At 39.2% G+C, this 23,938-nt stretch overlaps 2 protein-coding genes across 3 annotated transcripts; one reads left to right on the top strand and one right to left on the bottom strand.

Annotated features, from left to right (window-relative positions):
* Positions 1-3,057: 3,057 nt before the first annotated feature.
* Positions 3,058-5,851, bottom strand: zcchc10 (zinc finger, CCHC domain containing 10). 2 transcript variants are annotated; one of them, XM_053490813.1, is made up of 4 exons: positions 5,697-5,812; positions 5,247-5,408; positions 4,093-4,137; positions 3,058-3,885 (listed from the first exon to the last, which is right to left on the bottom strand). In XM_053490813.1, exons 1-4 carry the CDS (start codon positions 5,717-5,719, stop codon positions 3,618-3,620), a joined length of 498 nt encoding a protein of 165 aa, XP_053346788.1. In that variant the 5' UTR covers positions 5,720-5,812; the 3' UTR covers positions 3,058-3,617. The 2 variants fall into 2 exon arrangements, with proteins under 2 accessions (XP_053346788.1, XP_053346787.1); XM_053490812.1 differs by having other exon boundaries at positions 3,059-3,885; positions 5,793-5,851.
* Positions 5,852-7,561: 1,710 nt separating this feature from the next.
* On the top strand, positions 7,562-20,822 carry hspa4a (heat shock protein 4a). The gene is made up of 19 exons (XM_053490811.1): positions 7,562-7,868; positions 10,872-10,929; positions 11,068-11,208; positions 11,304-11,426; positions 12,467-12,566; positions 13,054-13,187; positions 13,700-13,944; positions 14,125-14,201; positions 14,289-14,440; positions 15,541-15,647; positions 15,794-15,927; positions 16,163-16,344; positions 16,581-16,670; positions 17,777-17,926; positions 18,167-18,292; positions 18,382-18,489; positions 18,598-18,717; positions 18,841-19,002; positions 19,753-20,822. The coding sequence occupies exons 1-19, from the start codon at positions 7,762-7,764 to the stop codon at positions 19,948-19,950; spliced, it is 2,514 nt and encodes an 837-aa protein (XP_053346786.1). The 5' UTR covers positions 7,562-7,761; the 3' UTR covers positions 19,951-20,822.
* Positions 20,823-23,938: the final 3,116 nt, after the last annotated feature.

Genomic DNA, 23,938 nt, shown 5'->3' with positions numbered 1-23,938 from the left:
CGCGTCGACGTCAGCCGACCGCATCTTTTCGAACTGCTCGCTGAAGTAACACACTCGGAGGAAAGCCCTAGCTGCTCCTTTTGTGAGCTCACAGACGCCCCTGATTGGCTGTAGAGCCGTGATTAATGTGGGAGCGCGAATACCTCTCATCCCTCTCCTCTGAGAGAGCTCGGCCAATCAGCTCTCTCTAGACCTCCGGCTGCGAGAGGTTACAGCATCACCCGGGGTTCGAACCTGTCTAAAAATTCGAACATTTCCAGATTCAGGGATTTCAGAAGAATAAAAATTTGAGAAATAGTTCTTAAAAATATTGTTAATTTGAGTAGGGTTACCTATTAAATCGTTGTTACTATTATAAATTTGATGTATACGTTGTGAGGTGGCCTTAAATTTTAACTGGTGGGCTATGACCCGTCCTGCCGTCTCCATGCTCATATATATAACCTTTAGATCATGATAAATACCATTTATTTTGTAGATTACAGGTTATACTGAGCTTGAAGGTTTAACCTCTCCTTAATTTATATATATATAGTGTATAAATTTGGGGTGACTTTCTAACTCCATGATGGTTCCTGATTTTTATTTCTTTCTACATTGTAAAGGAATGCTGAAGGCGTCCAAAAAATGCATTAATCTCCTTTGAACAGTTAATGGTGAGATGTTTCTGCTACTTCTGCTCTGTAAAGACTTTATAACGCCTCTAATCTGAGGGGCTGTTAATTGGTCATTTTTCAGGCTGATAACTCTAAATGAACTTCTCGTCTGCGGCAGAGGTAGGTTTTGGTCTCGCCCTCCTGGGACGGCCTTCATGAGAGCCAGTTTCATTATGGTGCTTGACAGATTTTGCAAATGCACTTGACACAATACTGTTCTTGCAAGAACTATTACAGAAAGGCTGACCTCTGTGTCTTAAAATAACAACTAACTGATGTTTTTTTTGTTGTTACGTAATTACCTAATTCCATATGTGTTATTTTATAGTTTTGAAATCCCCAGTATTGTTGTAGAATGTAGAAAATAAATCACTAAAGAAAAAGAAATTTGCAAGTGACCCCAAACTTTTGAACAGTAGTGTGTATATGGAATGTGGGGGATTTGGAATATAGGTAATCTAATAATCTAGAGTAAATTAGATTATCCTTTTTTTTTTTTTTTTATTAAAAGTTGTTGTATATGAAATCATTTCACTCCTAATAACTACTTTAAGTGTCTCCCATATTGTAGACGCAGAAATAGTTTCTGATCTATTGTGTAGAAAGAAATTATCTATAGTCGATGATATGAACGTACAAAACTCAGGATCTGATAAAAAAAGTTGTATTTAGTCTTCACATAGGCTGTTCGTTAATCCTCAAATTACAAATAAGATCTACACCGCTCATTTACTCTTTATTTTAAACCGGACTAGATCGCTGTTTAAAGTGGGAAGAGGTTCTCTCTCTCTCTCGATGTCTCGCGGTGTGTCTGTGGGACAGTCCGCTCTCAGACCGATCAACAATCTGATCACTTAAAAAAGAAAATCTAATTTCTTTGAAATTGTCACTTCTAGGCCTAAATGCAGCTTTACTCAGTCTGAGAAGAAGGAAAATAAAAGACTTTATAACATATTTTGTGCAAACATTTTACCATTAAATCAGTGGGGTGTACTTACTTTCTGCAGGTGTGTATAAATTTCACAATAAAATTTAACGAGTATAACTACTCACACTAAAGAGGCAAATACTTATAGTCTTTCACATTTATTATTTAACCCTTCTGTCTGAAAAACTCAGGAGAACAGCTCCGTACTCAAACCAGGAACACACGAGCAACAGACACGAGCTACTGAGACTATACATTATATATTATCCAAAATGTTATATAGATAAAGATCTCAACTCAACTCTGAACCTGGAATCTGATCTAATAATATAATGATCTGTGTGTTTATATGCTCAAAGCTTTTAATCAGAAAAGAATTTGGCACAAAGTGGTTCTGATCGCTGTGAGGGGTCTAATCTCCTGCAAATATAACATAAAGGTCTTTTATTTTGATCTCAGGCTGTTATTCTCACTATTAGTGGAATATTAGGGTCTGTGCAAACACAGCTGATGTTCGATGTGAGTATTACATAAAAATTACAACCTGGTTCTGGAAACAGCACCATGCAGGACAGACGAGCTCTACAGAGGCTGTTGAGATCAGCACCATCCACACCGAGCTCCCTGACCTGCTCTCAATCTACAGCAGGCGGTGCTGAACCAAGGCCAGGAAGATGGTGAAGGACCTCAGCCATCCCAACAATGGACTGTTCTCTCTGTTGCGGTCTGGGAAGCGATTCCGCTCCCTGAAGGCCAACACGGAGAGACTGAGGAGGAGCTTCTTCCCGCAGGCCATAAGGTCTCTCAACCACAACACCATGCAGAACTAATACCTAATGATAATATTAAATCTTAACATCCAAAATTGACTGGACATTCATGGACACCTACACTTACATTTTTGGACCATTGCACAAGACACTTTAATAAGACACTTTTTATGCATATATGCACATCCTCATAAAGTTTTACAAATTTATATTTTTTCTCTATAATTCTATATTTTGCCATATTGTGAATGTTCTTATTTGTACAGTATATTTCTATTTTTATCCTAGTTAAATTTATTTTCTATCATATTTCTTTTATTCAAATTTATTTCTTATTTATAAGCTTTAATTTTCTTTTTAAGGTCACTGGCGGTCGTATAATCATTTCACTGCGTATCGTACTATGTATGACTGTGTATGAGACAAATAAAATTTAAAATCCTCCTAAATATAAACACCAATAAATAAAGACTCCAAACACTTAGTAAGCTGACCGGATACTTGCATGAATAAAGAGGGGTACCTAATAAATTGGCTAGTGAGTGAGTGTAGGAGAAGGGCGATATGCTTTGTAAAACACATTTTAACAATTTATCCCAAAATTATCTTCAGTAACCAGACGTTTTTGAGGCCCCATGTAGTTTATAATAATTTATCTACTGTGTGTGGGTGTGTGTTGGTGAGGAGCAGCGCAGAGGACGGTGACAGGTACTAACTTTAATTTATTCTTAATTGACTCAATTTAAAATGAAAAAAAAAAAAGGTATGACAGTTTTACTAATGAGTCATAAACATTAAGGAGCTTCTATTAAAATGATTGTACAAAAAAAAAAGTTTATTTCAGATGTTTAGTTCAGGTCTTTCATTTACTCTCTTTCTCACACACACACACCAGCTTACAGGGTTTTTCCATCCATGTGAGAGAGAGAGAAAATTGAGAGAACCTGTACCTTTGTTTCCTAAATAACATAAAAAGTCTAGAATTATTACGACAAAAGAAACTCAACCAAAACAGAAAGAAAGAGAAAAGATGAGTTAAGATGAATTTAAAGAAAAAGAAATATTTTGTTCCTCCAGCAGTAAGTAATAACAGAACACACGTTGAGAGCTCTGAGCGGTCGGTTCTGTTTCTCTCAGGAGAACACGCCCGCTCTCCGTCTTTCTCACAGCCACTGCGTCTGAACTAAAGGAAAGGTGAGGGGTGTAACAGCGACTCGTCTCCCTCAGGACCATGAAACAGTTTCACACAGCAAACTCAGCTCTTTATTTCTTCTTTTTCCTTTTCTTCGGAGGGCCCTGGTCCGAGCTGCTGCCGGTCGATGTGTCCGAGTCCGAGCTGGAGGAAGAGGAGGACGAGGAAGAGGAGGAGGAAGAGCTGGAGGAGTCCTCACTGTCACTGCTGCTGCTCTCCTCGTTCTCAGAGGAAGACAACGAGCTGGATGAGTCCCCGCTGTCTGACGACGAGTCGCTGGAGGAGCTGTCTGAGTCGCTGCTGCTGCCGCTACTGCTCGAACCGCTGGAGGACTTCGACCTGAACGACAGCGCAAAGGGCAAGGTTTGTGTAATCACACACACATGCAGTGTGAAAGATACAGAGGTCGGGTCACAGACCACCCCAAAAATAGTCAAGTTAAAAAAGAGAAAACAATCACAAGCTGATTTTTAAAAAAATGTATTATATACGTTAATAAAAAAAAAATCAATGATCAATAATTATGATACATAAAAGCAGCTGCACCTTTTTTTCTTTGTTTTCTTCTCACTCAGGGCCGCAGGTCCGTTTCTATTAAAGACAGAGATCAGGAGTCATTTCATCCTATTCAAACGTCTGATGTTACACATAATAATAAATAAAAAACTGCAGCAGGGGGCAGAGCTTTTCCTTACAAACTCCAAAGTTATGAAATAGGCTTTCAATTAATGTTTAGAACTTAGAGACAGTCTCAGTGTTTAGGCCCAGGCTTAAAACCTATTTATTTAGTCATGCATTTCTATAAATAGATTAGCCTTAGGTAAAGAAGCAGATCTGGGGGACTCATGGACGTAGAGTATTATGGTGAACTGGTATGTTTAGATGTGTTTAGGTTTGCTGACGGTGAGGTGATTGTTCGCTTTAAATTCCAGTTCCTCCTCATGTTTGTGTTTTCTTCTGGCTCCTCCCTTTTAGTTATGATATCATAATTAGTCCTGCCGGAGTCCCTGCTTGCACCCTGCACTGAATATATATATATATATATATACACACATTCACATTATACATTGTGTGACTGTGACCATACCTATCTGTTATCTCTCCTTCTCCTCTTCTGCTCTCCCTCTCTCTCTCTCTCTCTCTCTCTCTCTCACTACACGTTATTTCTGTCTGACTCGTCCTGGTGTCCCTCTTCTGGTTGGAGATCTGTTCACATGGATGTCCCCGTGTGGTCTGTCTGGAATGCGTGTGGTGACTGGGGTTGGTTCCACTTTACCATGAAGACGGTCCTGTCCTCGGCTGATGCGGACAGCTGTTCTCTGAGGACTCGTGACTGCAGTCACTCGATAGTTCAGGACCGGAGTTTCCTCTAGTCTACCTGAGCCTCTAATAATGAACTGGACTCCATATGAACTTCTCCACATCTCCTGTTATACTTTTTTATTATTATTATTATTTGGGCTTAAGCAGCATTTTTAAAAGTCAAACAGTTCTGTATTGTAAAATCCATGGTTGATTGCTCTTATTAAAATTAAAAGAATAAGATAGCAGATTTTTTTTCATAATCATCTAAATTTAAACCAAGACGTCACTAATGATTATTATGGTGATGTAAACATCATGTGACAAATGATGCAGCAGGATGAATTTTATCTTGGTTTTGGCCCTGTGTTAAATCCTCTGACAGAGGGGTCTCGTACCCTGCACCGCCGGCTGCGGTCTCAGAGCCCTCCTTCAGCTTCTTCTTCAGCTCGGTGCTTCTGGAAGGTCTGTACAGGTACTTTCTCTTGCCAGTGCACTCGTAGGACCAGTGGCCGTGTTCCAGACACTTCTGGCAGCGAACATGCTGCTTGTTGGCCTCCCTGAGGACGGACACACACACACACACACACACAATAGAGGATTGTGATTTTATAACTCCACATTAAAGAGCCATGAGGTCGTGGGGATGAAAACAAACACTTCCTGAATATATTGATGGTAAACATCACACAGTTCCGCGTCTAAGTGCACTACAAAGTAACATCCATCTGTAGTGCACTAGGCGCGCGCTTGTGTGTGTGTGTGTGTGTGTGTAACAGATCCGCCAGCTAGCCTGCTAACTCACCTCACACACACAACTCACACAAACGATTCTGATTTCTACAAACCTCACGAATATTCCAGACTCCATATAAATGATGACCGTTAATCAAGTCAACACACTTTACTCCCACATGAGGAGGAGAACAGTAATAAACACTCACGCTTGTCTGCGAGCAATTAATCGATGCATAGGCGTCGCCATCTTTATTGCGTCAGGACGGCGGCGTCAGTTCTTCTTCTTTAACTTCCAGAAGTTTGCTGTGTGTATGAGTGTTGATGCCCCCTGCTGGACAGGAAGTGAAGTGCGCCACTTTGGATTGCCAGTCGTGTTGTGTTTGTGTCCTGAATCACAGTTTTTTTTTTTTTTTTTTTTTGTGGCAGCATCAACTCAGCACTAATGATTATAAAGTCGTAATTTCTTTCGGGTGCTCCCATCGCATAGGTTTTACACCGGATGACCTTACAGATACAATCCTTCCATTTTATTTTGGCCTTGGGACCGGCACCGCATCCAGTGGCTGGAGTTCAGGCATTGGTTGGGAATTGAACCCTGGCCTTCCACATGTTAAAACATTAATAGACTTTTAATGTCAACAGACAAATCAGCAATGATTTACATTTACATTAAAAGTGATCTGATGAGAGCACAGTGGATAACGCTGCATAACTCTGCAGCATACTGGTATAGAAGAGTGGTGTTCTATAATCACTGACTGGAGTCACGCAGACAGGGAAAGGGTTTAAGTCTGGTTTCTGGCTTTTCTTATTGTCTCGGGGGGGGGGGGGGGGGTTCCCCCTCATGTGTCTGTTTCCTTCTGGCTTTCTCTTTTAGTTATGATGTCATAGTTATTCCTGCCGGAGTCCCTGCTTGCACCCTGCACTAAATATACATTCACATTATACATTGTGTAACTGTGACCATACCCAACTGTTATTTTTCCTACTCTTCTGCTCTCTCTTCTATTTCTCTTTCCCTCTCACTGTCTTTCAGGTGGGCTACACATGACGCTCCTGAGCCACCAGTGATCCAGACCCCCTCTGCCCTCTGGACCTGTCTAACCTGGTTGGATGCCCCATGTGGTCTGTCTAGAATGCGTGTGTTGCCCGGCGATGGTTCCACTTTACCATGAAGACGGTCCTGTTCTCGGCTGATGCAGACAGCTGTTCTCTGAGGACTCGTGACTGCAGTCACTCAATAGTTCAGAACTGGAGTTTCCTCTAGTCTACCTGAGCCTCCAATAACGAACTGGACTCCATATGTTCTTCTCCACATCTCCTGTTATACTAAACTTCCAGCCTCCTAACACACAGTATGATTGCAGATCAATCCCTGCTATCATTTTTACCCAGATGAGGATGGGTTACCTGTTGAGTCTGGTTTCTTCCTATTGCCATCTCAGGAGGTTTTTCCCTCAGCACTGTCGCCCTTGGCTTGTTCATCATGGATTATCTTTAAATAGATTAACTCTATTTTGGTTCATAGACGTTCACATTTTAAACAAACGTACATATTTTTTTTGTGTGTAAAGCTGCTTTGCGACAATGACAACTGTTGCAAGCGCTATACAAATAAAATTTCAGTTAATGCGAGTTATATAAAAAAGTCTTTTCTAAAAAAAAAAATCTTAAATTTTTTGTGAAGCTGCTTTGAGACAATGACCATTGTTAACAGCGCAATATAAATAAAATAAAATTGAATTGAATTGAATATATAAGTGACTGTACTGTGTGTGAGAGAAAGCGAGCAAGAGAGAGAGAGAGAGAGAGAGAGAGAACTGTGAGAAATATTTAGAAAGTTCTCGAAGTTTCCCGAAGTGTACAGAGCGCACGCGCACAGCGCTCTGATTGGTCCCTGCCCCTAGGAACGCACGAGAGCGATCTAGAACCGTCTAAGTCTCGCGATAAGTCCTGCGTGATTACTGAACGGCTGCGTATTCGTGAAGGAGTAGTCGCCGGTTCGCTTCTCCTGTTACACTCAGTCACCTGGGTGCTGTGGAGATTATTAATATAATCATTAACAGCAGCATTATCATCGAGTCCAGTTATCCGCCTGTAGCAGTGGTTAGCACGCTTGTTGTTTTTTCTTTTTAATAAAGCAGAGTACCTGAGGTGCTGTGGAGTGCTTGAAACATGTCAGTAGTGGGGTTCGATGTGGGGTTTCAGAGCTGTTATGTAGCTGTAGCCAGAGCCGGTGGGATAGAGACCATCGCTAACGAGTACAGCGACAGAGCCACACCGTGAGTACAACTTATACTTTTATATCGCACTACACTGTATTGTCGCTCATTGTCTAAGCGAGATCCTGTCATGCCGTTGTTTACGTGTCTAACATAAAAACATATATGAGTAAGTGAAGTACATTTTAAGTTAGAACGCGGCCTAGAGTGTGAATTTAGATTGTTGTCATTTTAGTTTTTAACATTCATAAAAAAATTAAATACATAAAAATAAACCAACAGCTATCAGTGTAAGTGTTCATTCCAACAGTTCTAAATACTTTAAACGGTTAGCTCGATGCTAAATGATAAGCGTGGCTTGTGCTCGTGCTGTGCGCGTGCTGCGCTGTGATCGCGCTCCCTCAGCATTACTATGGCGACCCTGGACTAGCCGAGGCTAAGCTAACGCGAGCCCTGTGACGACACTGGGGAGAAAATTCTAGCATTAGAAAATAAATAAATAAGCCTCGAGTCGGAAATGACATCTTACTAAATATTGGTTAAGGCTAGTAATTTAATTCCGCTCGGTTTGTGCTTTAGTGTTTATGTTTTTTTTATTGTTATTTTTTTTTAATTTATATTTATCTCAGGATGTACCCATATCATCGAGTTTTAACTGAACATTCAAGTCTTATGACAAAACACCAATCAGGTTAATACTCCTAACTGATATTTGTGTTAAGAAATTTAGACAGATATTAATTGCGTCAAGGCGCGTACTTGTCAACGGCCAGTTTATTCGGAAAATTCATTCATGTGATTGTCTATTTATGCAGCCAAAATACAGTTCAAAAGCATCGGTTAACATTTGCATTAAACACCATAATTGAGCGAATTTGATGTGTTGGAAACAGGAAAAATGGGAACGAGTAATGATCTAAGTGACTGTCACTTTTCATGATGTAGACAGACGACTGGGTCATAGTGTCTCCAAAATACTGAATGTTCCCCGTCTTCAGTGGTTAATATCTACCTTCCAAGAAAGGACAGTCAGTAAACTGGTGACAGGGCCACGGGCATCCAAGGCATCCATGGCTTGCTGATGAAAGTGTTGAATGAAAGCTAGAATGTCTAGCACAAAGTGCAGATAAAGTGAATAATAGTTCTGATAGAAATGCGTCAGATCACACGTTACAGCTTGCTGTGTATGGAGGACAAATAGCTGCGGTCTGGTCAGGGTACCCATGCAGAGCAAACAACTAAAGGTTCTACAATGGGCACAAGAGCATCAGAACTGGACCAAGGAGCAATGGAACTGTTCAGGCCTGGTCTGGTGAATCACATTTTTATTTACATCATGGGGCTGGCCAGGTGTGTGTGTGTCTGTGTGTGTGAGCATAATGGCACCAGGATGCACTATGCCAAGAAGGCGAGCTGGTATAGGTGCTGAGATGCTCTGGGTGATGTTATGTTGAGAAACCTTGGGTCCTGTCATTCATGTGGATGCTGCTGACACTACCACCTACCTAATCACTGTGACAGGCCAGATTGTTGATGAGACAGAGCTGACAGGAGGGCAAAAATATAACCATTTTATAGAACCTTGGTGAGCAGAAAAATCTCTCAGGACACGTTAGGAGTCAAACCCTAGGGCTTACTACTCATTTAAGGTGTTTTGATGAGTGGTGTGCTGTCCAAATCACTGTTTGAATAGATATTCTTTATTCCCTGCTTCCAAATTAATAATGCTTAGTACAAGTTTTAATAGACAGCTAACCGAAAACAACGTCTCTTCAGTCAGGGATTAAGGATTAATCTTATTTTTTTTTTAATCTTATTGTAGCACTTTGTGTTCTCATTTTTAGTGCAAGCAGTTAATTAATTTCTGTTTTCATTTACTGTTTTGTTAACATAAATGTGCAATTTGTTCTAATTGTTAGATTGATAAACATGCATTACCACCCTGTACTTAATCAACTACTTTGTATTTGTGTGTGTTTTCACAAGCTAGAATTTACATAATTTAATAGTTAATATTAAATCATTTGATTAGGTGATATTTAATGAGAACATCAACAGTGTAGCATATAAACCCTCAGCTTACAGGTGATATTCTATAAAGTTTTTATTTTAGTTTTTTAAATTTTATTATTTCTTTGCCTGTCCCCCATGTAAACTTGGCCCATAAATTACACTGCGAGAATGCTTATCCACGCAGTTTTCTCTTTAAATATTTAATAATTTTATATACATTTAACAGGTATAACACTTCAATTTGTATAAAAATATACAGTTATAAGACATACTTTACATACCAGTGACAATTAAATTGTGTTGATGGATAAAAACTTGCTTGACACATTGTGGTGTTCTGTCATCAGTGTAATAAATGAATATTTATTCTTGCCACTTTCTGTGTGAGCGTGAAACTAAAACCAAAACTAGGATATCTGTGTAAATGTTATAGTCCTCTTGGCTGTCTTTTTGCCAGTTTGCTGGAATGTCTACTCCTAGTTTCCCTGATGGTTAGCTCAATAAAGGTATGAGTTAAACTCGTAATCTCCGAGTAATAGGGTGAGCACTGCCCCACTCAGAGGACAGTTCGCAGTTTTCTTATTCAGGGAAATATTTAAATTCCAATAGCATCACTGGCTGAGATGTTTACTCTTACCTGGTGCTCACTCTAGCAAATGATGATAAAGCAGCAGACAGACATTAATTTTCTATAGTTTTCCCTTATTTCACTTATAATAGAAATTTGGACCCAGGCTTATAAATTGTCTGTAAATGATGTATGATGTGGTAAAGTGATAAATCCAGCCAGTTATATATATAATGGATTATTCCATGGTCCAGTCCCCTGGTTAAATATTAATTTGTCCTAATATAAGTAGAAGTTTACCTTGATTTCTGGTAACAGAAGTCTAATATTCAAGTAATACTTTACATAAATGTCAGTAACTGCAATACGACTAGTACGTGTTGAGAAAATAGGTCACACAGATCATGTTAATGCTGATGCAAGCTCACCTGCATTTATTAACCAATCATTCTGCTTAACGTGTGAAATTTAAACTTTCTCAGGGCCTTTGTGTCTTTTGGTCCTCGAAATCGGGCAATAGGAGCAGCCGCAAAGAGCCAGGTAAGGCAATGATTTACTTCTTTTCATCCTTTTTAACTACTTGAATAATTTGATCATTGAGCAGGCCTTTCTCATTTACTGTAATAGATGCCTATGCTGTTCTTATTTAATTTATCACCCACATTCTTTTGCATCAAGGTGGTCACAAACTGCAAGAATACCGTCCAAGGCTTTAAGCGATTTCATGGAAGGGCATTCACTGACCCATACATCCAGTCAACAAAGTCCAGCCTGGTCTATGACCTCGCTCAGATGCCCACTGGGACCACGGGCATCAAGGTAAATAAACACCTTGTAGGGGTTTGGTCAATTTGTGGTAATGTTTTTATATCTTAAAAGGATTATTAACCTCTTAACCATTTCCTTGTGTTTAGGTCATGTACTTGGAGGAAGAGAAAGTGTTCAGTATTGAGCAGGTCTCTGCTATGCTTCTGACCAAACTGAAGGAGACCGCTGAGGCTGCGCTCAAAAAGCAAGTGGCAGACTGCGTCATTTCTGTAAATAAGCATTTTTGTACATATTTACTGTCACTGTGACACTTTATTCCATCTTACTCTGTTCCATCTTAATCATTAATTTTGTGCAATTAAATGATTTAATTGTTCCTATGTGATATCCAGTATTGTAAAGTAATTCTGACTGAGTTCTGACAAAGTAATCTGTTCCATGAGTGGTGACAATGGATGGTGACAAGCACTGGGGATGTTTGACTATATGCCTCACTTGGCATCCCAGGTGTTTAACAGCCATTTATTACACTAACTATCGGTCACAGCGTGGGTGAAAGTATGTCTGTACGGTCCGCAGTACTGAGGAGAAAGCGGCTGCCTGACAAAACCCACATTTACAACCAGTCACAGAAGCACTTTCTGCAAAAACACATATCTGATAACGTTGTCATCTTAGGCAACACGCTGTCTGCTTAATAACTGCTTAAAGTTAGAATGACCTCCCTTTCTTTACCATGTTTTATTTGTGCCTAAGATAAACAACAAAGCTAACTAGCTTCTAACACAAGGTTAAATCCCAAATCCCTCTCTAACCCCTGATCAAGGGCACTACTTGGTTTAAACCCTGGGATTGGACACCCTACAGAGTTCACTAGCGTTTCTTTTAACGCCCGCCACCTCCATGGTTAATTTTCCTCACCTTTTGGCTACATAGTACTGGTAACAATTAAAAACAACTTTCACCCTTGTTAATTAAACTAAATGTTGGTCGCCCGCTCCGCCAGTCGTGGTTAGTTAGTTCCGCCATGTGCGGAAGGATATGGAGGGTGGAGCAGAATAACTGGTTAAAGAAAAAAAAAAATCTGAATCTGTCGATGATAAATGGTGTTAGTGGAACTGTTGTATAAAAGCAATATCACACTAGAGGTCGTGCTGTTAAACTGAATATCAGCACAGCTGCACCCTCATGTCCAGTCAATATTAGAAAAAAAAAAAAATCCTGCTTTTTTATCAGGTAATGATCAATATCGATAACAATCAAGCCTATCAATGTTTTTATCTGCTTGGGATTATTTCCCCCTCCCCAGGTTCCCTGCTTCTTCACGGATGCAGAGAGAAGATCTGTTATGGATGCTGCTCAGATTGCTGGCCTTAACTGCCTACGACTGATGAATGAGACCACTGCAGGTAAATGATCCTGAAACGTACAGTGGGTGGATCTTTGGTGTAACTTGCCACCCTTTGTTAAATTTGCATACATTACTTTTACTGTACTATAAGTATGAATTAGACTGTTAAAGGAGATTGTTAAGAGTCCAGCTATGTTAGGTTAATTAAATAATAATAAAAGGGAATAAGCATGTTAACAACCACAGGTTGAAAAGTTCTGTAAGGCTGATTTGGTTCGAACATACTGTGAATTGAATAAGCTTTTCTCCACTTGGCTGGTGACTTTTTAATTGCAAGCTATTATTTAAGCTTGTCTTTCTTCATTAAAGGCACAGAAAGTGTAAATAACAAAAAGAACAGTACAGATGACATCTGCAGACATGTGCAGTAATTTTAGTATACAACTAATGAAACTGACTATAAGGGAAGGCCATCATAAAGTGTAAACTAAGAGAGACTGATCCAAAGCTGATGTATTTATGGTGCTCAATTATGTTTATTCCAGTTGCCCTGGCATATGGCATTTACAAGCAGGATCTTCCTGCCCCTGAGGAGAAACCCAGGACTGTCGTGTTTGTGGATGTTGGTCATGCAGGATATCAGGTTTCTGCCTGTGCCTTTAATAAGGGGAAGTTAAAGGTAAGGAGATGTTAAACTTTTATATATATCGGTCACATCTTTACATTTTATTCATTACCTTTCGTTAATTAAAATTAACTATGAAGCAGAATTTTTCATGCTACTGTTAATCTGAGTCACATTCAAAAAAGCCTCAAGGGAGTATAGAAAACTGTTTGACACTCTGCATCAGAGTAGAAGTTTAGCAATAAAAATTGACAAATCTCCCGGTCCGTCCACCTTAGCTCGGTCCTCATCAAAATCGAGTGACTGGGTGGAACAAAAAAGTCAAGAAAACAAAAAGGAAAACATGCTGAAAAGTTTGTTGTAAGTGGATATACAAGTATGATTGTAAACTATTTTAAAAAAAAGAAACTAAAGTTGCTTAGGCGTTAGATCAGAGTCCGTAATTTCTGTTTTGGATTTGTTTAGCGAGAACTGTTGTCCTTATGGTTTATTTTGTTTTTCTTTATCTTCTAGTTTTTATGCCACATCCTGGTTTTAAAATGGTTTGCCTTGATGTGTTTTGCCAGGTCCTGGCATCTGCGTTTGACAGCCAGCTAGGTGGTAAAGACTTTGATGAGATACTTGTTCAGCATTTCTGCGATGAGTTTGCCAAGAAGTACAAACTAGACGTGCGCTCAAAGCCTCGCGCTCTGGTGCGCCTCTATCAGGAGTGTGAGAAGCTGAAAAAGCTCATGAGCGCCAACTCCTCCGACCTGCCGCTCAACATCGAATGCTTCATGAATGACATCGACGTTAGTAGCAAACTCAACAGGTCAGTCTCCCAGCAACCCTTAATTTAGCAAAATATGTTGGCTAAATCAGGCTCTGACTCGATCCACGGGAGAGGCGGGGGTCATGTTTGTATTCATCCTTGCATGTGTAGCATGGTATAAGCGACTGCTTTGGTTTGAAAGCTGCAGCTAAATATATCCCTATGACTCTGTTGTTCCAGAGGCGATTTTGAGGAAATGTGTGCAGCGCTACTGGCTAAGGTTGAGGGACCCCTGCGCAGCGTGCTCGAACAGGCCAGTAAGTAAAGCCCTGCTTCCTCTGCGCTCATCCTTTATTTTATATCCTGAACCTGACACCTGATGTTTGTCTCTCACTATTCTCTAGAGCTAAAGAAAGAGGACATTTACGCAGTGGAGATTGTAGGTGGTGCCTCTCGGATCCCTGCCATCAAAGAGCGAATCAGCAAATTCTTTGGGAAGGAGCTGAGCACAACGCTAAATGCGGATGAGGCAGTGGCCAGAGGCTGTGCACTGCAGGTTTGTGACTCAAATCATCAGTCCCCTTTTAAGATACACTGGATCATAATTCTTTACCCCTTTATTTCCTGAGAGGCACAATAACTGTAATGACCCTCAGTATTTTTACAATTAATCAGCTATAAAATATTAAAATGATAATAAAAAATTTAATGTGATCGCACATTTAGTTAAATTTAAATAATCAATATCCTGTCATCTCGATAGAGAGAAATGTGATTTAAAATTTTATATTATTCTATAATTTTATATTCCTTTAAACACATTTAAATTATTAAATCATGAGTCACTATTGTGCGTGCAGCTCTAGCAGATTTCTTTTCACCCCCAAGAGCAAAAAAAATGGACATCTGGTTAAATGAATTAAATATGCAGGGGGCTATTACATAGTGTGTACTCAGGAAAATCCAGGCTTACTGTAAGTGAAGTATCTAGACAGTTTATTTTGGGTTTAGTGACACTCTGTTCTACTAACAAACGATGTGTGTGATGTCTTCTGCTAATTCACACAAACACGATACTGAAGCAGTCCGAACCATCCATTTCAGAAATTTATAGTAGAATTCCTACTGTTAAGTCATATGCCACTATAACCACAAATGATGTGCCCTATTTAAAAAAAGCACGAAGTGATACAGGCATTTTGTGACACTTGTGAGATCAGTTCAATGATTTTGTGCAGGTCAAGTTTTAAAATTGATTTTTAATTTCCACTTTGCAAACCAGCTTCTTAAGAGTTTAAGTTATAAGAAAGAAAGATTGTGAGATCTGAGATCATCACATAAGATGCAAAGCCAATTTTGGAACATCTGGTTTATAAAAATCTAGTAAAAAACTGATTGAAATAACGATATCACTACATATGAAACTGACTCACTTTCTGCATGTGTGCTATTTTTGTATATTTAAATTAATTTCTTTATGCATGCCAAGTGAATTCAGATTGAATCTAATTGTTGTTGTTTCTGTTCTTTGGGTTGTTTAATTCACACCCGTTGGATGTGGACTGATTCTTGTCATGCAGCTCAGTATTAGCAACCTCCCTTGTTTTCTTGGTGATGAAGTAAGCATGTTCTTATATTTCTTTTTTCCCCGCACAGTGTGCAATCCTGTCTCCTGCTTTCAAAGTACGTGAATTTTCCATCACAGATGTGGTTGCGTATCCCATCTCTCTAAGATGGAATTCAGCAGCAGAGGAAGGCTTAAGGTTGTTAAATTTTATTTTATTTGTTAATTTTACTGTACATTTTTATTGATAGACTTGGCTTATGGGGGGGCGGGGGAGATAATTATATGTGTAGACGGATTTTTATGATATTTTTTTTCTTCTATTTTTCTGATCTCTCCTTACAGTGATTGTGAAGTATTCCCTAAAAACCATCCTGCACCTTTCTCTAAAGTGTTAACCTTTTATCGCAAGGAACCCTTCTCCCTGGAGGCCTACTACAAAAACCCGAAGGAGCTGCCGTATCCCGATCCTACCATCGGTACACACATATGAATATGATTCAGCCAAAACAGTGTGCATCCACACATCATGAAATATCACTTATGTGGGACATGAGGTCAAAAGAAAGAAAAGAGCATGGCTTATCTGTTGTAACATGTGCTGTCAAGGATTAGTTTAAGGGATGTGATGCTACATCATAGTGTTTTTCAAAACACAATCCTTTTGTTGTACTTGTTGGTTGTCATAGCACTAAATCCCTTCGTTCTCTTCAGGTCAGTTCACTATCCAGAAGGTGTTGCCTCAGGCATCAGGCGAGTGTTCGAAGGTGAAGGTGAAGGTGCGTGTGAATGTACACGGGGTGTTTAGCGTTTCCAGTGCCTCCCTAGTAGAAGTACTAAAGGCTGGAGAAGGTGAAGAACCCATGGAGACGGACTCCGCTGCCAAAGAGGAAGAGGTAATGCCTTCTGATTAAATGAAGAATTACAATACACTTCACTGGATCCTGGCCGACTCACTGCAAAAATATGCGCTTAGCTAAACAAGAAGAATCTTAACTTGTCTATACACATCAGAGCATGACTGAAAGTCCTGTCTGCTGCTGTGTCTGCACAGTGTTTCTGATAAATTCTTGTTCTAAGCGCGTAACCTTATTGTTCCTGTAACATGTTGTTCACGTTTATATTTTTAAAGAACAAGATGCAAGTGGACCAGGAGGAGAAAAGCCAAAGTGATGGGCCGAAAGAGAATGCAGATAAGAAATCTGACGCTGAGGATATGGAGGTTACTGAAAGGGTCTAACATCTATATATATTGAGACACATCTTCCATAACTCACTGTGCAGCACTCCCAAGCACACTAATTGCTCCGTGGACTTTGACACATGCTGTTATTTTTACTTCCTGGTTCTGTGTCTACTCTGTGCCCTCACAGGATGGTCCCTGATGTTTTTTTGCTACTCAGTTGACTTTGCTGAGTGACATAATCACTTCAGAACAAAAATATTGAGTCTGTGTTTAAGCTTCAGCAAGTGAACTTGCCTGTTGATTGATCTCGCATTAATGCATGTATAATCATGTGTATATACAGTATAATACATTTAAAGTTAAGAAGTGCTGCTGTGTCTTCTGCTAGAGCTCACTGACCTTGAAGGTAGGTCAGAGATTAGAGGCTATGACCTGTTTTTTAGTTAAATGTACTTCCTTTTTCTGATTTGGATTTTTTGATGAAAATTGACTTGTCAATATGTCCACCAAGTATGTGACAGTTTAACTAGCGACAGGTGAAGACAGGACCAGGAATCAAAACCAACAGCAGCACCTTTTCAGCCTTTCCAAAAGTCCATGCAGCACTCACTACTCTGGCAAATTCCATATGCAGATCCTTGACGTTATACTTAGTATATTCACTGTTAAGTAAATTTACAGATTTTGTCTTTATCCCCCTTTTTTTTTTTTTACATTTAGGCATTTGGCAGATGCTCTTATCCAGAGCGACTTACATTTTTATCTCATTATACATCTGAGCAGTTGAGGGTTAAGGGCCGCGCTCAAGGGCCCAACAGTGGCAACTTTGTTGTTGTGGGTTTGAACCCGGGATCTTACGAACCGTAGTCCAATGCCTTAACCACTGAGCTTAACCAAATTAACCAGCTTGGCCCCCAAATAGCTTTTTGAAGCTACTAATTTCTGTGAGCTCTGTAAAACAAAACTAAAAACATCTTAGCTATTTAATCTGGCTTAAAAAAACAAAACACACACACACACACACACACACACACACTAAAACCTCAGTGAGTAGCTTCATGAGCACACCATATAATTTGTCTACCATACAGTAGTAAAATACAGTGTTTGTTTTACATTAAGATGTATTTCTGTTTTTTTAGACCGAAGAAAACAAACAGGAAAAGAAGAACGACCAGCCTCCACAAGCCAAGAAAGCCAAAGTAAAGACCAAGACTGTGGAATTGCCCATTGAGAACAGCCTACACTGGCAGCTTGCTAATGATATGCTCAATCTGTTTGTTGAGAATGAGGTAATGCAGCTTAATCCAAAAGCACATTAGGATCTAATGTCATGTCTGGATCACCAATTATTTCATTGTCAAAATTTGCATATTTGAAGTAACTTTCAAGAGTAGGTCTGCGTAGATCTGCCCTCAAAATGGAGTTAATCTTCTTTAGACTGGACATCACACTGCAATGACTGACCATCATTCAAAGCCTGTTTTAATTAAAACAAATTTTATTCTTACGTTTGGTATTTGTTTCCTAAGGGGAAAATGATCATGCAGGACAAACTGGAAAAGGAGAGGAACGATGCTAAGAACGGGGTTGAGGAGTACGTGTATGAGATGAGAGACAAACTGCATGGGGTACTGGAGAAGTTTGTCAGCGAGGAGGTACATCTGTAAAGCAAATCATTTATAATTAATTTATAATGCTGTCATATAGCTTACTACATTTTAGCTGTGATGGTGTAATCTTTCAGGATCGAGATACTTTTAGCTTAAAACTTGAAGACACCGAAAACTGGCTGTATGAAGACGGAGAGGACCAACAGAAGCAGGTGTACATCGATAAACTGACAGAGTTAAAGGTAAAGATTTATGTTTTGACAAGTTCAAAATAGAAACTCTAGATCGAAAAAATTGATTCTCTAGATAGCGGAAATAAATTATTAGTCTGTTTTTCCCCTCACACTTAGAAATTTGGACAGCCCATCCAGGAGCGAGCGAGAGAGGCAGAAGAGAGACCGAAAGCCTTCGAGGAGCTCGGGAAGCAAATTCAAAAGTACTTGAAGATTTTGGAAGCTTACAAAGCAAAGGTACACATTGGAGTTTACATTACCAATATTCTGGACTTCCAGTTATTTAAATGACATTAATATTACAGGAAGTGTTACTTGTGCATTTTAACTGACAAGTGGTCCCCCTTTTTTTTATGTCAGGACGAACAGTATGATCACCTGGATGAGCTGGAGGTGATGAAGGTGGAAAAGCAGGTGAACGAGGCCATGAACTGGATGAACAACAAAATGAATGAACAGAGCAAGCAGAGTCTGACACTACAGCCTGTTATTAAAGCCTGTGAGATACAAGCCAAAACCAAGGTAATGATCTTGTTTAAATTTAATTTAACAAACTTTTTTGTCCTGCACATTATTCCCCTTTGCAACCATTGGTTGGTTTGAGTTAAAAAAAACAAAAAAAAGAAAGGAGGAGTTTGGAGAAGAGGGAGGAGTTATCTGTCTTCTGTGTTTATATATCATCAATAACACTCAGTAAAAGGCTTTCTGTTATCTTTTCACTGTTCTTCGCATTTGGACTGCCCAAGTTTTAACACCATAAGAAAACAATTTCTACCGGAACAAGATTTAAAAAACATATTCTGCAGGACAAAACCAGAAAACTCTTACAATTTGTCTAAAGTACACATAAAGAACCAAATGTAAAAAATGTTCTTCTGACCAAGACCATGCTATTATGTTATTTATAATTATTATATCCTTTTAACTTTCTCACTACTCTTAAGAGATTCACACATTTTTATAACATAATAAATCAGCTTAATATTTGATATGAATCTAGCCTGCGAAGCTGATATGGCAATAAATCCAAATCCAAACAAAACAAATCACTGTTCTTTGTCTTTAGCATGCAGTCACATTTGTATAGGGGTGGGGCTCATCTTAAAGTCTTGGCGTACATGATTTTACTCTTATTTCAGGTTTCAAAAAGAAAGAGAAATGACATTGGAATCCATGAGTCGTTATGCAGACTTTGTTAAATGTTTTTTTTTTTAATGGTTTAAAAGGTTTTAAGGTTTCCAATGTTTTCTAAACATTAAATTATCCCATCAGGAGCTGTCCTCCACTTGCAACCCCATCATGTTAAAACCCAAACCCAAAGTTGAGCTCCCGAAGGAAGATAAGACGCCCGAACAGAACGGCCCAGTGAACGGACAGGAAGGCTCAGAGGCTCAGAACAGCAGCCCTAACAAAGACCAACCGACTCCTGAATCCACAGAGGCCAAACCACCAGAAATGGACATCGACTAACTTTCTTTTATCAGCTTCAGCGTTCTCTCAGCTAGTCTCCTGGTCATTGACTGAAACAAGCTACTCGTTAGTTTCGTTTTCAGAAAGCTCCACAAATCCTTCCTGAACTTGTCGTGTATGCGCTCCTTTTTTTTCTTCTTCTTCTTTTTTTTCCTGTATAAACTAAGGTTGCACTTTTGTTGTTGTTTTTTTTTTCACATTAAAGAAAGCTGAACTTGAAGATGGGGGGATTTTTGTTCTGTTTCACTTTGAAATATTCATGTACATGGTCGGAAAGTTAGCTTGGAGTTAAACAGCTGACGACAATATATGTTTGAGAAACTGCACAAGTTTCATTTTGATGGGTATTTTTCTATTTTTATTGGAGAAACATTTGCTTTTAGTTTTGCGTTGTTTTTTGTAATGTTTAATGATTATCTTCATTACTACAAATTAAAATGAAGTATGAAAAGCACTGGAAAGGAATGAAATGTAAAATAAGACCAGATGTTAAACAGGTCTGAATGTAGAAACAGATCTATTCCTGTAGTGCCACACATGGATGGGGTTTATGCGTGTCGTAGCTTTTTCCGAGTTCTCATGAGGTGCAATGTTTATGCCTTGCTGCCAGGACGAATAGTAGAGACCAACTACGTGGTATTTTTCAGTCACAGTAATAAAATTACTCATTTTTGGTACACTGATCCAGACGCTGTTTGAAACGCAATTCATTTGGAGGTAAAGTTCTCCTGCAGAACCCTGTATGGGGTGCTACGATCTCATCCCTTCATGTTCTTTCAGAGGAAAAGCAAAAAGGTTGTATATAATGTTTTGGTTTTGCAGAATATTTATGCTTTCCGTTTTGCTGAGGTGAAATAAAGGACTTGTAAGGATTTGTTTTTTTCCATGTGAGATTCAGTAATTCTGATAAAACCGTTAAAACAATGCAATGATTCTGTGTAAGATGATGGGTATAAAGATGGTAGAAATGTAAACGAAGGTGACAAGACAAATTCACTAGAAGACTAAATCACATCACACAATACAAGCATTCTGTAAGGGGTAGGGGCATGAGCACAGAATGGTAAACACTAACCTGAATCCTTCTAACATGACCCTGGTTTAGAGGCAAGAAAACTTTTCAAAGCTTGAGTATGAAACTAAGCACATACTTTTTCCCTTAAGTGTCAGTAAACACAAAAGTAAAAAAAAAGAATATGATTGACAATTAATCTGAAATCTAAGTAGCTTTACTGTTTTAATGTAAAGAATCTAATGTAAATCTTAAGTTTTTTATGCTTTTCTTTTTCATCCTCCTAAAAGCACTTATTAGTAAAGTCTGATCAAAAAAGGTTGTATCTGAAGAAAATTTATATATGACTGTATAAAATATTTGCCTATTAAAGCCATAAATATTCTCTGCATACTCCAGATCAGAAACTTTATGAGAAAATGGCATATTAAAGGATTTCCACTAGATTATACACTGTTTAAAAGTTTGGGGTCACTTGCAAATTTCTTAGTTTTTCTTTAGTGATTTATTTTCTACATTCTACAACAATACTGGGGATTTCAAAACCATAAAATAACACACATGGGATTAGGTAATTATGTAACAACAAGAAAAAACAACAGTTATTTTAAGACACAGAGGTCGGCCTTTCTGTAATAGTTCTTGCAAGAACAGTATTGTCAAGTGCATTTGCAAAATCTGTCAAGCACCATAATGAAACTGGCTCTCATGAAGGCCGTCCCAGGAGGGCGAGACCAAAACCTACCTCTGCCACAGACCAGAAGTTCATTTAGAGTTATCAGCCTGAAAAATGACCAATTAACAGCACCTCAGATTAGAGGCGTTATAAAGTCTTTACAGAGCAGAAGTAGCAGAAACATCTCACCATTAACTGTTCAAAGGAGATTAATGCATTTTTTGGACGCCTTCAGCATTCCTTTACAATGTAGAAAAGAAATAAAAATCAGGAACCATCATGGAGTTAGAAAGTGTTCTAAAACTTTTGAACGGTAGTGTATATAAGAATGGGATGAATATGTGTAAATATACAGTCCATCCGATAAGTATTCACAGCGCATCACTTTTTCCACATTTTATGTCACAGCCTTATTTTAAAATGGATTACTTTTTTTTTTTAGAATTCTACACACAACACCCCATAATGACAACATGAAAAAAGTTTACTTAAGATTTTTGCTAATTTATTTAAATTTTTTTTTGAGAAAGCACATGTACATAAGTTCACAGCATTTGCAAAATTGCATCCTGTTTCCCCTGATCATCTTTGAGATGTTTTTGCAGCTTAATTGGAGTCCACTTGTGGTAAATTCAGTTGATTGGACATGATTTGGAACGGCACACACCTGTCTATATAAGGTCCCACAGGTGACAGTTCATGTCAGAGCACAAACCAAGCATGAAGTCAAAGGAATTGTCTGTAGACCTCCGAGCCAGGATTGTCTCTCGAGGCACAAATCTGGGGAAGGTAACAGAAAAATTTCTGTCGCTTTGAAGGTCCCAATGAGCACAGTGGCCTCCATCATCCGTAAGTGGAAGAAGTTCGAAACCACCAGGACTCTTCCTAGAGCTGGCCAGCCTGAGGGATCGGGGGAGAAGGGCCTTAGTCATGGAGGTGACCAAGAACCCGATGGTCACTCGGTCAGAGCTCCAGGGGTCCTCTGTGGAGAGAGGAGAACCTTCCAGAAGGACAACCATCTCTGCAGCATTCATCAATCAGGTCTATATGGTAGAGCGGCCAGAGAGTCTCATCAGACCTGAGAATTTATGGTCTGAGAGTCCTTCAGGTGCCTTTTGCAAACTTCCGTCTGGCCGCTCTACCATACAGGCCATAGGAGAAGAAACATCTCAAGGATGATCAGGGGAAACAGGATTCGCCTGAGCTCAATTTTGCAAACGCTGTGAACTTATGTACATGTGCTTTCTAAATTTTTTATTTTTTTTATTTTATAAATTTGCAAAAATTTCAAGTAAACTTTTTTCATGTTGTCACTATGGAATGTTGTGTGTAGAATTCTGAGGGAAAAAATTAATTTAATCTATTTTAGAATAAGGCTGTGACATAACCTAATGGTGAAAAAGTGATGCGCTGTGAATACTTTCCGGATGAACTGTACATAATTAGTGACCACACTAGTGCAAATCGAGATGTTTATCTGAGTTATAGCAATTAAAAGTGACAGCAGTGCAAAAGTGGGTGATGCAAAACAGGTTTAATGAGAGTCAATGGAGACTAAGGTACATGATGAGCATATGAATATGACTGTGAGCAATGAGAATGTTACGGAAAAGAGCTTCACGTATTACCAAGAAGGCGTACTGGCTGAGGGACCATCATGACCAGTAATCCCAATCACGTCCCCTGGCACCATAAGCGGTGTTAAAGCAGCGTATGGCCCTGGAGACCAAGGATTTCATGAGTCTGTCCATAGAGCAGCTCTGTGATAGAAGTCACTGAACATTCTCTTCTCCTCCACACAGAGGGTGACTGGTGTTGGACATGATGGACAGCACTTTGTCCTCCTTTCCAGCTCCAGCGAGTCCAGCTTAAAGCCCACCACAGACCCAGCTTTCCTGATCACCTTGTTCATTCAAGTGGCATCTCTACAGTATAGAGGAGAATACTGATCATCACTGATGGCTAGAACCATAAAAACATCTGACTGTCTTTTTTTTATTACAAAAACAGCCTTTTTCCATCTTAGAAATATTGCCAAACTTAGGAGCATCTTTTCCGTATCTGATGCAGTCAGATCTAGATCTAGTTCATGCATTCATGACCTCCAGACTGGACTATTGTAATGCATTACTAGGTGGTTGTCCTGCATCTTCAATAAACAAGCTACAGTTACTCCAAAATGCAGCCGCCAGGGTTCTTACTAGATCCAGAAAATATGATCTACATTTACATTTACATTTAGGCATTTGGCAGACGCTCTTATCCAGAGCGACTTACAAAAAGTGCTTTAATGTTTACAT

Source organism: Clarias gariepinus, unplaced genomic scaffold, assembly GCF_024256425.1.
Source record: "Clarias gariepinus isolate MV-2021 ecotype Netherlands unplaced genomic scaffold, CGAR_prim_01v2 scaffold_33, whole genome shotgun sequence".
Taxonomy (NCBI): domain Eukaryota; kingdom Metazoa; phylum Chordata; class Actinopteri; order Siluriformes; family Clariidae; genus Clarias; species Clarias gariepinus.
The sequence above is the reverse complement of the archived record's forward strand: the minus strand, read 5'-3'. Positions and strand labels throughout refer to the sequence as shown.

Excerpts from the sequence above, each read along its gene's own strand:
- zcchc10 (XM_053490812.1), bottom strand. The coding sequence starts at position 5,833 with ATGGCGACGCCTATGCATCGATTAATTGCTCGCAGACAAGC. Across the intron at positions 5,409-5,792 it reads TTAATTGCTCGCAGACAAGC|GGAGGCCAACAAGCAGCATG; the intron begins GTGAGTGTTTAT and ends GTCCGTCCTCAG. Across the intron at positions 3,886-4,092 it reads AAGAAAACAAAGAAAAAAAG|GTCGAAGTCCTCCAGCGGTT; the intron begins GTGCAGCTGCTT and ends GCTGTCGTTCAG.
- hspa4a (XM_053490811.1), top strand. The coding sequence starts at position 7,762 with ATGTCAGTAGTGGGGTTCGATGTGGGGTTTCAGAGCTGTTATGTAGCT. Across the intron at positions 13,945-14,124 it reads GTTAGTAGCAAACTCAACAG|AGGCGATTTTGAGGAAATGT; the intron begins GTCAGTCTCCCA and ends CTGTTGTTCCAG. Across the intron at positions 14,202-14,288 it reads CAGCGTGCTCGAACAGGCCA|AGCTAAAGAAAGAGGACATT; the intron begins GTAAGTAAAGCC and ends ACTATTCTCTAG.